This window comes from Equus caballus, chromosome 18 (assembly GCF_041296265.1).
Source record: "Equus caballus isolate H_3958 breed thoroughbred chromosome 18, TB-T2T, whole genome shotgun sequence".
Classification (NCBI taxonomy): Eukaryota; Metazoa; Chordata; class Mammalia; order Perissodactyla; family Equidae; genus Equus; species Equus caballus.
The window spans coordinates 11,116,059-11,130,371 of record NC_091701.1 but is presented as its reverse complement, the minus strand read 5'-3'; the positions used below and the strand labels follow the sequence as shown (position 1 = coordinate 11,130,371).

Below are 14,313 nucleotides of genomic sequence, written 5' to 3'. Positions count from 1 at the left end.
TGGACAGCCTAGGAACAAGGTGCCAGGGCTCCACGCTCCTAAGTTGGAATCTCTAGGGCAGTGGGACCCAGGCACCTATATTTTTGTCTTTATTATTTTTTATAACTGTTTAGTGTGGAAATTGTCAAACATATACAGATGCACAGAGAATAGTATGAACTACCTTATACCCATCAGTCAGCTTCAGCAACTATCGATTTATGGCTGATCTTATTTCATCTCTCTCCAAACTCACTCTCTTTCCCCGTGGTAACTTTGAAGCAGATCCCATATGTCAGTTAACTTAGTTTGTAATAAGGTTAAATGAAGTCCCTGGAAATTTTTTTTACAATAATTCCCCAATATTATCAAATCCAGTCAATGTTTGCAGATCCTCAGTTTGCTTTTTTATGTTGGGTTGTTTGTTTTCTTATTTATTCTATGTCTCTGTTCTGCTTTTTTGTTTAGTGGGCACCTTGAGGTTTGTATGCAAAATCTTGTGGATAAGATAGTCCATTTTCTGATGGCCTCTTATTTCCTTAGACTAAACCAATTCAGTCCCTTTCCTCCTCTCCTCCTAAGTTGTTTTTGGCACATCTTACTCCATCTTGTGTTGTGAGTTTGTGCATAAAATGACAAGATTGTCTTTGTTTTTGGTGTTTTCCTTCCCTTTATCTTTAATGCTACGTTTGAGTGTTTGCTAACCTGTTCTGATGTATAGCTACAATTTTCTGATTTTGTCTACCTATTTATTTCCTTACTCTGTGTTTTGTAACCCTTTTCTCCCTTTTTTTTTTTTCCAGGTATGAGGGCCTTCTTGAGGATTTCTTGTGGGGGGAGGTCTCATGGCTACAAACTCCCCTAGCTTTTGTTTATCTGGGAAAGTTTTTATTTCTCCATCATATCTGAAGGATGTTTTCGCAGGATAGAGTATTCTTGGCTGAAAGTTTTTGTCCTTCAGAGATTTGAATATGTCATTCCAATCTCTCCTAGCCTGTAAGGTTTCTGCAGAGAAATCCGCCGAAAGCCTGGTAGAGGTTCCTTTGTAGGTTATTTTCTTCTGCCTTGCTGACCTTAGTATTTTTTCTTTCTCCTTCTCTTTTGCCAGTTTCACTACTATATGCCTTGTAGTAGGTCTTTTTACATTGGCACATTTAGGAGGTCTGATATCCTCTCCTACATGGATTTCCTTCTCCTTTCCCCAGTTTGGGAAGTTCTCTGCTATTACTTCTTTGAACAAGCTTTCTGCTCCATTCTCGTTCTCTTCCCCCTCTTGAATACCTGTAATTCTTATGTTGCATTTCCTAACTGAGTTGGATATTTCTCAGAGACTTTCTTCATTTCTTTTTAGTCTTAGTTCTCTCTCCTCTATCTGGAGCATTTCATCATGTCTGTCCTCGATTTTGCTGATTTGCTCCTCTATGGTGTCTGCTTGAGCATTCAGGGAATCCATGTTTTATCTCTCCCATTGCGTCTTTCATCTCCAATATTTCTGGTTGGTTCTTCTTTACAGTTTCAATCTCTTGGGTGAAGCTGCTCCTGAACTCGTGGAATTGTTTCTCTACATTCTCTTTTAACTTGAGTTTTTTGATGATAGCTATTTTGAATTCTCTGTCATTTAGGTTACATATTTCTGTGTCCTCAGGACTGATTTCTGGGTACTTGTCATTTTCTCTCTGGTCTGGAGATTTAATATAATTTTTGATATTGCTAGAGGGCGTGGTGTGTTCTTTCACATCCTGGTATTATTTGGTCCCAGTTACCGCCTGTCACCGCTGGGTGGAGGTCAAGAGCCATGTATTCTGAGCCCTCTGCCTTCATCCAAGATCCCAGGCACTGGAGCAGGTGTGGGTGGGTGGAGGGGAGGGGCGCTTTCTTCTGTGTGCTCTCAGGGTTTTCTTGCTCTGCCCTTACTATCTGCTCTCTTGGGGCATTGGCTTGATGAAGTCACCCCCCACCTTATCTTTCACTTCGGTAGGGGCTTTCCCCTAGGCTGCAAGGGACCTCGGGGATCTTTGATGTTCCTGCTAACAGGCACTCCCTCCCGCTTCCTTCCCTCTTGGAGGCCTCCTGCAGTCCTGGATTGTAGTCTTTTGGGGAGGGAGCGAAGTTTTCTCTTACTCCGTTCCACCTCCTCAGAGGGGGGCTCCAGCCTCTCTGCCCTCTGACGTGTGGCTGTATGGGTCTCTCAGACGTCTTTTGTGTTGTGTGATGTCCTCTGTTGGAGCATGAATGTCTTTTTTATTGTGTCGTGGAGGGGAGAGATCACCAGTATAGCTCACTCCACCAAGATGCTGATGTCACTCTCCCCAATTTTCTTACGTGTGTGTGTGTGTTCAAATTATGATTCAAATAAGATCTGTGTGTTTCAATCAGTTGATACATCTCTTAGGTCTCATAATTTATAGGCTTCCTCTCATTCTCTCTTTTTTCTTGCAATTTATTTGTTTAAGAAACTGGGTGGCAGATTCCATTGAGCTTCCTACAGCTTGTATATTGCTGATGGTGTGTCTCTGTGGTGACGTCCAACATACTCCTCTGTCTCCTGTATCTCTGGTAAATTGGTAGCTAGATTTAGAAGCTGTTTTGGCAAGACTACATCATTGATGGGTATGTTTCTTTTTCAAGATGCTTAGAATGTCAGGTTGTCTCGTTTTTTTGTAATGTTAGCAGCTGCTGATGCTCAGTGCCTGAATTTTTTAATTCATGAGGAGTTGCAAAATGATGATAGCCCAAATTCTATTGTTTGATTTCTCAGAATATTTTGTAAAGGGAAACTTTGCTTCATCTGTTATTTGGTTCACCTGGTGGTACAGTTTGTATTGGAGAAGCAAGATGCACTTTTAATTCTTTCCCTGTATTTACCAATTTTTAAAATAATGAGTTGTTTCACTACTTCTCCAAGGGTGACCAAGAAGGTGCTATTTTAGTATGGTTGTGAACAAATTTGATGTATTTCAATCCATGGCAGTTATCTTATTGATCTTTAATTGTCCATCTTTACCAGTCTCTTCAAATTGGCTCCTGAGCATGTGTGTGTGCGCATGTGAATTTTAAAATTATTAGTATTTTTATAGCTAATAGCATTTATTATTAAACCATGAAAAGAACCTCTGGGGATGGCTGCTGCTTTAATGGTTTACCTTCCAGAGTCCGTGTTCACAATAGAACACCATTGATAGAAATGTGGCGTGGTTTATGTTATGGAAAATTATTTAAAATGTGTCCTCATTTTTATTTCCTAAAACCCTTTGTTCACTCGTTCATCCTTTATTCATTCTCTGGGCATTTCTAGGTCTCTGACACAATGTGAGTCAGAGTTGTAGGTCCAGGAGAGACATGTGTGAATGAGACACCACCTCTTTGCCCAAGGAGTGCCTGTGAGACTATTTACAGATGACCGTGGGATTGTATTGTGTCATTAAAATGACAGTGATGTAGGGAGTCAATGCAGGAAGGGAGGTGCTGTCAACTCATGTATTCTTACAAGCACTGGCACACTCATATATGCAGTCCCTTAGTTGGTCTGTTTTGTCATATAATTATTTGGTGTTGGCTAAGAAATAAGACTCCATGTTGTTTTCAATGCTAGTGAAATGACGTGTCCTCAGTTGACAGTGTCACCGCAGTTTACTTTTTCATTATTCAGCATTTTCAGTCCCTACAATCTGCTGCTTCCTGTGTTACTTCATATCTGAGAGTGCTGTTTTTTGGGGGAGCATCCCTCATGACCCTAATTTAGGTCGGGTTGTTCCTAATATGGATTGTAACAGCAAGTGGTATGAAAATTGGGATTTGCCTTGACACTTGGTGTGGTGCTGCTTGATAAAATGCAGATTCTGATTCATAAGTAATCAATGGAGACACTTTAACACTGTGCAAATATCCTGTTTCTGACCCAGGTCTCCTCTTTAGCATCTATTGATGATTCTTGTCTGAACCAATTTTCTAGTAAAGATAATTGCAAAATGTTGATTTTCCAAGTTAGGTGCACCCTGTAAGTTTATCAGTCTGCCTTGGGTGTTCTACGGCAAGCGAGAGCCTCCCTGCTCCCTTGTTTAATATTTATTGTAGGTATGGATTCATGAATTCCTAATATTTCAATGATCTGTTTTCATTACTGTCTTTAATTATTTTGCTTGCTTAAATTGTCCCAGATTTAGGATTGCTTTCCTTTTTGATTGTTATTTAAAGGATTAAAAACATGGATAATATTTTGAGAAACTCAAATATTATGATTATGGCCTATTAGTGATAGCCTATTGGTTACCTTCGGATCATACTATCTGGAGAAAGAGTGCGAAATGCAGTTCTTTGCAGGTGCATAGAATTTGATGGTTTTCCATGTGCTTTTGTGTACCGTATTACTAGGACGCTTGAATTTTATGAGGGGACTGGAGGAGTAAGTTTTCCTCTGCATTTTCAAATTCTCGTTTGATTTTCATTACACCCCTGTGATACAGACAGAGCTGGCATTTGGACTCTACCTACCAACTCATTTTCTCCTAGCTGAAATTTGACAAAGGACTAATGGCGATATTAGCCTATGGGACTGTCGTTCAGTAGAGGCCACCTCCCTTCTCCTAACACACACTTGCATGGTTATACACCGTGATTTGCTTTCTGAATTTTACTTCTCAGATGGATATGCATCCTGGTACTTGAATTAATGCCGAGTGATAGAGAGCCCTATCTAATACTAGCGTATCATAGAATGTTACATAGAAAAAGCATTTCCCAGCTCTCTTGCCTCTCTGCCATGCCATCTAAGAAGCTTTCTTAGTTTGGAGTGTCTTGTTTTTCTGTACTGGAGGGTATATGTTTATTCTTATCCGTCCAATGCTTTCTAAGCTAAGTTGGGCTGCAGTGGCTCCCCATTTTCTCTAGGATAAGTTTCTTGAGATGGCATGTCAGGCCCATTTTTATTTGAACGTGTCTATCTTTGTGGGACTCATCACCCAGTCATTTCCCCAGCCTATACTTTTTGCTTCAATAAGATGTGATAGCTGGACCCACTGTGATGTTTCATGCGTTTGTTGCTTTGCACGTGCTCTCTGTTATGCGTGGGAAGCTCCCCTCTTTCACCCCCATCTGCTGAGTGAACTCTTATTCAACTTTAAAGCCTTTCATAATTCTCTTTTCCTAGAGTTCATTGTGCTTTTCATTATACCTTGTGCCATCATTATCATTGCATGTGAGAAATTATTTTAAAATGTTTTACTTACATATCTTTCTTTAGGAGACTGCGTTTTCTAAGGGCAGAGACCCACAGCTTGGCATGATGAAGTAGTACTTCAATGTTTTTTGGACAAAAATGAATGAAACTACAGAGCGTTCCTATCAGTAGGTCGAGACATATTAAAGGGTCTGTTGGTAGGTTTCTCCAGTCCCCTGTGAAAGACTTCTGACTCTTAAGGGGAGAGGCATGCCAGGACTTGGTGTGATGGGCCCAAATTCCCCTAGTTGGAAGGTCTGTGTTGTGGCTTTCGTGATTGGCTGTGAACCCACACAGTTCATTGAAGAGATTAGGAGGTTTGCAAGACCTTAGAGGGAGCTCTGAAATAGTTAGCAGAGGCAGTGGGGGGGCGTATAGTTGCTTTGTAAACAAGGGATGTCTGTGCCGCAGTTCAGGGTGAATATACAGATGTCTACAGCTTACATGGAGATGAACCAAAAAATAAGACGGCTTGGAGGGTAGGTAGAGGAATGCCAGATGCCAGGGTTCCTGATAAAGCGCATGGAGCAACAGGCTCCCTGTAGAATGCAGGTGGTGGCCGTGTGGGCTCCCTGTATAGTTCTTTGTGCTCTTCTGAAAGTCTGAAACTCTTCATAACAAAATGTCGGGGAAAACATTTTTTTAAGAACACGTTTATTGTTATATGTGTTATTTTTTAAGAACACGTTTATGGCTAGGCATATCTATTATAAACGTTAAATCATCAACACTAACTTCCCAAGCCTTGCTGTTTGTTTTTTCTTCCTGGTATTTCTCCTCCTCTCTTTAACTAGTTAACTCCTTCAAATCTCGGTTCATATGATGCTTTCAGTACAAGTATAAACAAAAACAATAACAATGATAAATAGACTAACAGTGGCTTAAACAAGTAGGGGTTTATTATCTCCAACAATGGAAGTCTGCAGGTCGGCATTTCTAGGTTCCAGGGTTGGTTGGGGGGCGGGGACTTGGCTGGCCCTTCTGCCTGTCTCCTGTCTTTCCCTTCATCCAGTCAAGTTGATGGAAGCGGTTATGTGGATTGGAAATATCCACCAAGGCTATTTCAGTCTTTGAGCTTTGAGCACAGATATTTAAGCAAATATCTGTGGATTTGTTGAATAGTCTTCAACTCATTTATTCTGGTTTCTTCTAGAGGAATTGACTTTATTTTTTGAAAATAATAGCTCCGAGTTAGATATTTCTACATGTGTTGGAAAGGGCTCCACCCACCTGGAAAATTATTTCTCCATTTTTATAGAACTAATAATTCATAGAAACAAAGTTGCTTCAGAGGAATTGCGTGACAGGTTGATGGTCTGGAGGTCTAACCTCGGGCACTAACCTCAGCGCTGTGAAAGTGTGGACCAGAAATTAGGCCAAAAGCAGTTTCACTTTCCTAAACTGAAGCCTTTTGGGGAGGCTTGCTCCTTATCCCATTTATTCTATTTTAGTCACAATTCAAATGTGCTTAATTATCTAGTTAATTGCTTAGAACACTTATTAAAAAGCAGATAATTAGAGAAGGGGGTGTGGAAAGAAAGCCTGGCAGAAGCGCATAAGCTGATGGTCCCCTGTAAGGGGGGAGAGCAGGCGGACACGGGATTCCACTCACGGCAGCCCAGGGCCGTGCACAGAACTGATTTCCGTGGTGATGACACGAGAAAAGCTCTCTGCCCGCCGCCTCTCTCCCAGGAAGGGTGGCCAGTTCTTAATCACCGGAGACAACTCCAGACACCCATCAGCCCGGAGCCCCAGAGGAATCTGCGGAGCGAATCTTGCTAAACAGCCCTCCTGTTCCATTAGTTTACCCCATAAATCTACCTTCTCACACTTTGCCGCCCTGGAAGCTCAAAGGCCCTTTCCTTTGTCTTCTCACTTCTCGATGAAACGTATTGTTCTTTTGTTAAGAAGCTATATAAGCCCAAGTTCTAACCATTGCTTTGAGTTGCTGCTGACAGAGGTCTGTGTATATGTGAGATGCATGTGTTAATAGGCTTCCGTTGGTTTTTCTCGTGTTAATCTTTCTCTTGGTCTAATTTGCAGGGCCCCGGCCAATGAACCAAAGATGGGCAGAGAAAAAACAGTAGTTTTCCCTCCCCTGTGGTTTTATTACTTTTCATTTTAAATACTTAAAAAAATGATTTAAACATTCAGAGAGTGGTTCTTGTTGAGCTTCCGGTCTTTTGATCATGTTGTTTTTCTCACATTTTGATCTGCTTTTGTTAAAAATGACCCAATAATACTTTTTATGATAGCCGTCGGGAAAGCCCCGCTCGTTGTGGATGCTGGGCTTTCCTCGGGTGTTTCATGGGGTGGCGCTGGGGGCTCCTGGGTGTGGGCTTTAACTGTGATAGCCCGAGAGGGGTTTTGTTGGGCGCTCTGCCTCGATGTGGCTAGCCGGGGACTCCATTAACATGAAAAATGTTAATTTCTTGGCTTTGGAGGAGCACTGTGGTTGCAGGTTTTCAGGGTGCACTTCCCTACAGCCGGGGCTCAGGCAGATATGCCTCCTTGTCATCGTCCTTGGTGGTAGACACATTTTTCCAGTCCATTCTGTTCCTGAAGGTATGCTCCTCCAAGGGTCTTGGCTTCTCAGTTCTCAGTTGGTTCTAACGCCCCCCTGGCTTGGGTGCCTGCTCTCGTAGCCCTGTGTTTGTTAATCCTACGTTACCGAGAGCAGCAGCTGTCCGGAACTGCAGCAACGTCAGCTCTACTGCCCTGATTTTTTTCACCCCAGCATGGGGATTTCTCACTTTCTTTTGGGCTCAGCTGTGCGTCAACCTTGGATGTACACTATAATCACCTGGGAAGCTTCTAGAAGTGCTCAGCCCAGGCCGCATCCCAAACCAATTCCATCAGAATCTCTGGGGTGGGACCCAGGCGTCAGGATGTTTTTAAAGCTCCCCAGCTGACTCCATTGTGCAGCCCAGGACAGGAACCACTGAGTTAGAACAGGCCTGTTTTATTTTGCCCAATGATTTGTGTATTTATTGACCTTTCTAGTGGGGGTGTTTTCAAGTTACTTTGTCAGCAGTAATGGAAATAGGAGCCTGTCACGTTGTAATTAGAAAAAAAATCCTTTTAAAATTTGATGGGAAGGAAAGCAACCTTTATGAAGTTCTTGCCGTGTCCTAGGCACTGTGCTTAGGCCTTTCACACATGCTGTCTCATTCAGTCCTCAGAAGAATCCTGCAAGCTAGGTGGTTTACTTGTTTTTGCGGATAAGAAAACTGGCTTGGAGAAATTGAACTAGCTCTAGGCCACACAGCTCACAGGACAGAGCCAGACTCGGGCCCATGAGGCACCCAAGCCATGTCCTTTTTCCTTACTCTGGTATATGTGACGTAGATTTTTCCATACAAATCGGTTAAAATAAAAATTGGCACCTGGGTTAGAATAAGTTCCAGGTATCTGTTAAATTTACTTATTTGTAATAATTCTCACAGTTCCAGGGTGCTCCACTCATTTTGTCTCACTTCTGATGATGTTCAACTGATTTTGACTAATAGATTGTTATTTTAGAAAAGTGTAACTCATTTTAGTTCGTCACTTTAAATATTCTTGGAGTAAATAATTTAGTTCTCCTTTTAACTCTGTCAAGTGTCATTATTATAAAAAACGCATGTACTTGATGCGGGGTCGGTGAGCCGAGGAGTCGAAAGAAAGATTTCTTAGACTCTCAAGATCTGGCAGTAGTGCTCTTTTATTTAGAGAATAGTGTGGAATAGCATGGGGACAGGACCCATGGGCAGTCAGACCTTCTGCTGCCGCCGCTTCTGCTGCCCCCGCTGGCATGGGGACAGGGCCCATGGGCAGGCAGAGCAGCTGCTGCTGCCCCCACTGGCATGGGGACAGGACCCATGGGCAGGCAGAGCTGGTGCATGGGGACAGGACCCACGGGCAGTCAGAGCTCCTGCTGCTGCCCCGAGTTGAGGGTTAGGGCTAATTTTATAAGGCATGGGTACGTGACTTATTTTTACTGGAGAAAAGAAAAGATGATGTAAAAAGTCGTTAAATGATTTCAGTGCAGATGGGGTCTGGTTATTGTGCGATCATATAACTTTAGATACGAATCTGGCCATATAGATCGGCATATAGCTGAGGATGCCCCGGGCTTCTCTCCCTGGGGTGGTCCTAATTCATACCATAAAAAAAGTCCACTGGGTCGAATAGTTTGGCATGTAGGCCAGGTCACCTTGGGCTTCTCTAGCTGGGGCAGCCTTAATCCACATCATACTTAGCCTTTTTCAGATGGCCTCCATAGTCCACGTGGAGGGCTGTGTGTGTGTGCTGGGAGGCAGAGGTACAAGGGGAGGAGAGGGGTGAGAATAGGCAGATGGAGTCCGAGCTCTTGGAGCTCCGGTGTTCTCTGTGGCACCAGATGCCGTGGGGTCTGGGTAGGAAGCTGGGACTCGGAGCTCCTTGCTCACTCCACCTCAGAGAAGCAGCGTTGAGGAGGTATTGATTTTCAGTGGGGGTTGTTCTCCAGGACAGTGGGTGGGCGTTGGATGCCTGCACCCATCTCTTCTCTCTCGTCTTGCCTTCGCTCTGGCTCTGCTGTGGTCAGTGACTTCGGCGTTGTTGGAGGGCTTTGATCTCTGCCTGGAGCCTAGAAGAATTCCTTCTCTGTTGGAATGTCTGGGTTAGGCTTTTCTGGAGCATGAGGAGTGCATTTGATTTCACTTGGGTAGAAAGCAAACTCCTTCTAAGTGTGTCTTTTTCGTTGGCAGCTCTTCAACTGGGTCTTCGTCTGTGGGTCACAGTCTCAGAAAACCAGCAGGATGGCTACAAACAAGAGTAAGAGCCAGAGCTCCTTGGCCCTGCACAAGGTGATCATGGTCGGCAGTGGAGGGGTCGGCAAGTCGGCCCTGACGCTTCAGTTCATGTATGATGAGGTAAGACACGCCGGGCACAGGCTGCCTTCAGCCTCGAGTCTGTGGCAGCAGTGTCCCTTCCCCAGCTGTGTTCACGTGCCCATTCCCCCATGTGCATAGAGCATCACGGGACTAATTTATGTTAAGGTGGTTTCTGAAGAGCTTTATAGGGTTCTAACCAGCATAAGATTTGGATTGCTGATCTTCAATAAGTAATTTCAACTCCGACAGCGTGTGAGGGGTCCCTGCTTGCATTATCTCCATTGTTAAACAATCATGTGCTGCATAACAACGTTTCTGTCAACAAGGGGCTGCGTATATGACTGTGGTCCCATAAGATTAGTACCGTGTAGCCTAGGAGTGTAGTAGGATATCCCGTCTAAGTTTGTGTAAGTACACGCTGGGATGTTTGCGTAACGACGAAATCTCCTAGTGATGCATTTCTCAGAACATATCCCCATCGTTAAGTGACACATGACTGTACTTAGAGCTTTCTTTCTGAAAGGAGCAGGGGAGGAGGGAGGGACCTTTATACAGATATTTCTAAAAAACAAGTCAGATACTTAGCTTTGTGACAGTCAATTTTGGGAGATATTGAAAGGGAGCGCTAAGTTGTCATGAGACTTAATCTTTTCTAAAGTGATAGACATGTGGTTCTCTGTAGCTCTCCCATGCAGCAAGGTAAAGCTTGCACCATCCTTGCTCAAAATTTACATCACTTAATGTGGATAATGCAGCAGTGCTGAGTCCATTGTGACAACACAGTCTTGATTCCTGTGGCAACAAGTGTCCTGCATGGTGGCCATTTGCTGGTATGGCCATGGCTGGCCGAGTGTTCCGACTGGAGCTTAAACTTCAGGGCCCCTTACTTACATCATGCTCCCGTGGGCACATGCCTTACAAAATTTGTGAAAGAAAGATATGGTAACCACAACTGGTTAAGATTGTTATCTCTTTTCACTAGACTTTCCCTCCGCCCAACTTCTTCTTATGTTGGGTGGTGGTGGGGTGGCCATGGGCATGTTTGGGATCTGGCTGAGGGAAGTTGAATTAAGGATGTGTTCAGCTGGGGATTAGTGATATGTATTTATGTAGTTTGGAGTTAGTTTGGCATATGGTTAAGTTATTACCAGCTGTCCCAGTGTAGGAATGGCTTCCAGGAATAGTCCTACTGCCCATTGTGCTGACTCGCCTGGCACTGTGATGTGAAATGTAGGGCCAGGGGTGCATCCTGGTCTGAACGTGGCCTTTGGCACCTGGCGCTGAAAGTGTGCACGCAGTGGAGGAGAAACAAGGGTTAAAACATATGGAGCTATAGACGGATCTGGAAAGTTCTTCCAGATTTTACAGCTTCTTACAGGGAAGCTCAATAGAAGTTTCCTAAATTTGCCAATAGTCCTAAAAGTTTCTTTACTGTCAAGTAGTTGTGAAGCTGAAAAAACTTTTCTGTCAATAAAGAGAAATTTAGATCAACTATGCTTGAAGAAACACAATTTTTTAAAATTCTCTATAGGAAATATTTGAAAATCATTTGGCATATCACAAGATAATCAAAGAGTATACAGCAGACCGACAAAGGTAGGAAGCTATTCTCGAGTGATACCAGGTAGTTAATTAATAAAAATATGTTATTTTGCTGGATTTTGTGCTGTTAAATGGTTATTTGTATTAGTTTTCTATTGCTGTGTAACAAATTACTATAAATTTAGCAGCTTAAAACAACGCTCATTTGTCATCTGCAGTTTCCAGGGGTCAGGAGTCTGGCACGGCTTAGCTGGGCTCCTGCTCAGGGTTTCACGAGGTTGCAGGCAGGGTGTCGCTGTGGCTGCAAGGTCAGCGGGGGCTCGGGTCCTCTTCCAGGCTCCCTGGTTGCTGGCAGAGTTGAGTTCCTTGCGGGTGGAGGACGGAGGCCCACAGCTCCTAGAGCTCACCCACAGGCCTCTGCTCCTGGCCCTCTCCCCAGGCAGTTCATGCTGTGGGAGCCTGCTTCTTCAAGGCAGCAGGAGAGTCTCTCTGGTTAGCTAAGACAGATTCTTTCGCAAGGAAATGTCATCATGTGGTCATCTCCTCAGCGTTGCCATATTCTGTTGGTTGGAACCAGTCACAGGTTCCTCTGCATTCAAGGGGAGGGCACTGTACAAGCGCATGACTGAGGTCACCTGAAGGTGTGTTTGCCACAGTATTTGTCCATTTAAAAAAATTATGGGGGCTGGCCCCAGTGGTTAAGTTCGCTCGCTCTGCTTCAGTGGCCCAGGGTTTCCCCGGTTCGAGGTGGTGTCCCACATAGCACAACCAGAAGGGCCTACAACTAGAATATACAACTATGTACTGGGGGGCTTTGGGGAGAGAAGAAGAAAAAGATTGGCAATAGATGTTAGCTCACGTGCCAATCTTTAAAAAAAAAAATTTATGGGGCTGGCCTGGTGGCATAGTGGTTAGGTTCTCATTCTCTGCTTTGGCAGTCCAGGATTCGCAGGTTTGGATCCCGGGCACAATCCTAGCACCACTTGTCAGGCCCCGCTGTGGTGGCATCCCACATAAAGTAGAGGGTGATTGGCACAGATGTTAGCTCAGTGACAATCTTCCTCAAGCAGAAAGAGGAGGATTGGCAACCAGTGTTAGTTCAGGGCTAATCTTCCTCACACTCACACAAAATTTATAATGGACTATGATTTCTTCTCTCATTAAGGATATTCGTTTTTTTTAAGATTGGCACCCGAGCTAACATCTGTTACCAATCTTCCTTTTTTTGCTTCTTCTCCCCAAATACCGCTCCCTGGCCCCCCGCACGTACATAGTTGTATATTCTAGTTGTAACTGCTTCTGGTTGTGCTGTGTGGGACACTGCCTCATTATAGCCTGATAAGCAGTGCTAGGTCTGTGCCCAGGATCTGAACGGGGGGAACCCTGGGCCGCCGAAGCGGAGTGCGTGAACTTAATCGCTCGGCCACGGGGCTGGCCCCCAAGATATTCGCTTTTATATCCAATATTATATGGGTAATTTTGTGTTCTTTTCTTAAAGAGGGACCCCAAGATGAGCAAGCTGCACACCAAAACCTTGATCTCCTCCTGGGTCATACCCCTATGTCTTATAATGAGAAGCTTTTGTTTTTGATGCTTGCTTTTCTTTATCTTACACTAGGAGCCGGAGTGGGGAAATTGAGCAGAATCTGCTTAATTTACCCAAAACATTTTTTATAAAAGAAGAGAGGCAAGTTTTGTAATCTGTTTTGGAAGTCTGTTTGTTTTTATTTAATAACATGTACTTACTAACAATTCCTTATTTTTCTTGTATAACAGAGGCTGGGGAAGAACAGAGGGTGAGGAGAGGGATTGAGATGGAGGAGATAGGACTGGAGGGGCAGTTTGTTAGTGGAGACGGGCAAGGGCATTTTGTCCCCCAGGGAATGGTTGTCAATGTCTGAGGTATTTTTGTTTGTTACGGCTTTGGGGGCAGATGCTACCAGCCCGTAGTGGGTAGAGGCCAGGAGTGCTGCTAAACATCCAAGAGCGCCTAGGAGAGACCCTAAAACAGAGAGTCATCCAGAGCAAAATGTCAGCAGTGCTGCTGTCGAGAAGCCCTGGACTGCAGGCAGAGCTTTCAGACTGGGATCCGTCCTGCTCAGCACAGCTGCTGGCACCGCGAGGGACTCGGCGAGTCCAGTCGGGAGTTTTCATTTTTATTGTGCATGTTTGTTATGTGTGTGTATGATAAGAGGGAGGGGAGAGAGATGCATGCAGAAGAATCTAGAGTTTTTCTCTTCTTCTTAGTTCCTTCAGAGCTGCAAGGGAAAGCTCTGTTTGATCTTAGTCTGTTTTTCTCGTGAGCTGATGTATTTGAGGACGAGAGAGCAGCAGTTCCTGAAGAAAGGGTACGGTAAAACCAGAGCAAGGAGAGAGTGGCGCTGAGCGATGTGTGTTTGTGGAAGTGTTTGACCGTTTTTCTAAAACAACACTGACTGATAGAACCTTCTGTGATGATGACAGTGTTCCCTGTCTATGCTGTCCAATATCTGTGTCTACCTAGCGCTTGAAGCGTGGCTGCCGTATTGGACAGTATAGTTCCAGAGTCATCATTCTGGAGCTTGAAGAGCCCTTAGCAGTGGTTCCAAACCTAGCTGATTGTAGGATCTCCTGGGGAATCTTTTAAAAAACCCCTTCTGAATAAGGTTCCTGGAGTTGAGAACTGGGAATCTCATTTTCTGAAGCTCCCCCAGCGATTCTGACGTGTGGCCAGGTGTGGTA

At 44.1% G+C, this 14,313-nt stretch overlaps 1 protein-coding gene across 5 annotated transcripts in view; it reads left to right on the top strand.

Moving 5' to 3' along the window:
• The window catches only part of RALB (RAS like proto-oncogene B), a 70,815-nt gene that overhangs the window by 43,088 nt on the left and 13,414 nt on the right, over positions 1-14,313 (top strand). For 4 of the 5 annotated variants that reach the window (XM_070240682.1, XM_070240681.1, XM_070240680.1 and 1 more), the window contains one exon: positions 9,925-10,089. In XM_070240682.1, the coding sequence (XP_070096783.1) occupies positions 9,976-10,089 (114 nt within the window). In that variant the 5' untranslated portion in view covers positions 9,925-9,975. Of the gene's footprint in view, positions 1-9,924; positions 10,090-10,837; positions 10,993-14,313 lie in introns of those variants that run through there. The other variant, XM_023622740.2, reaches the window with a different exon arrangement.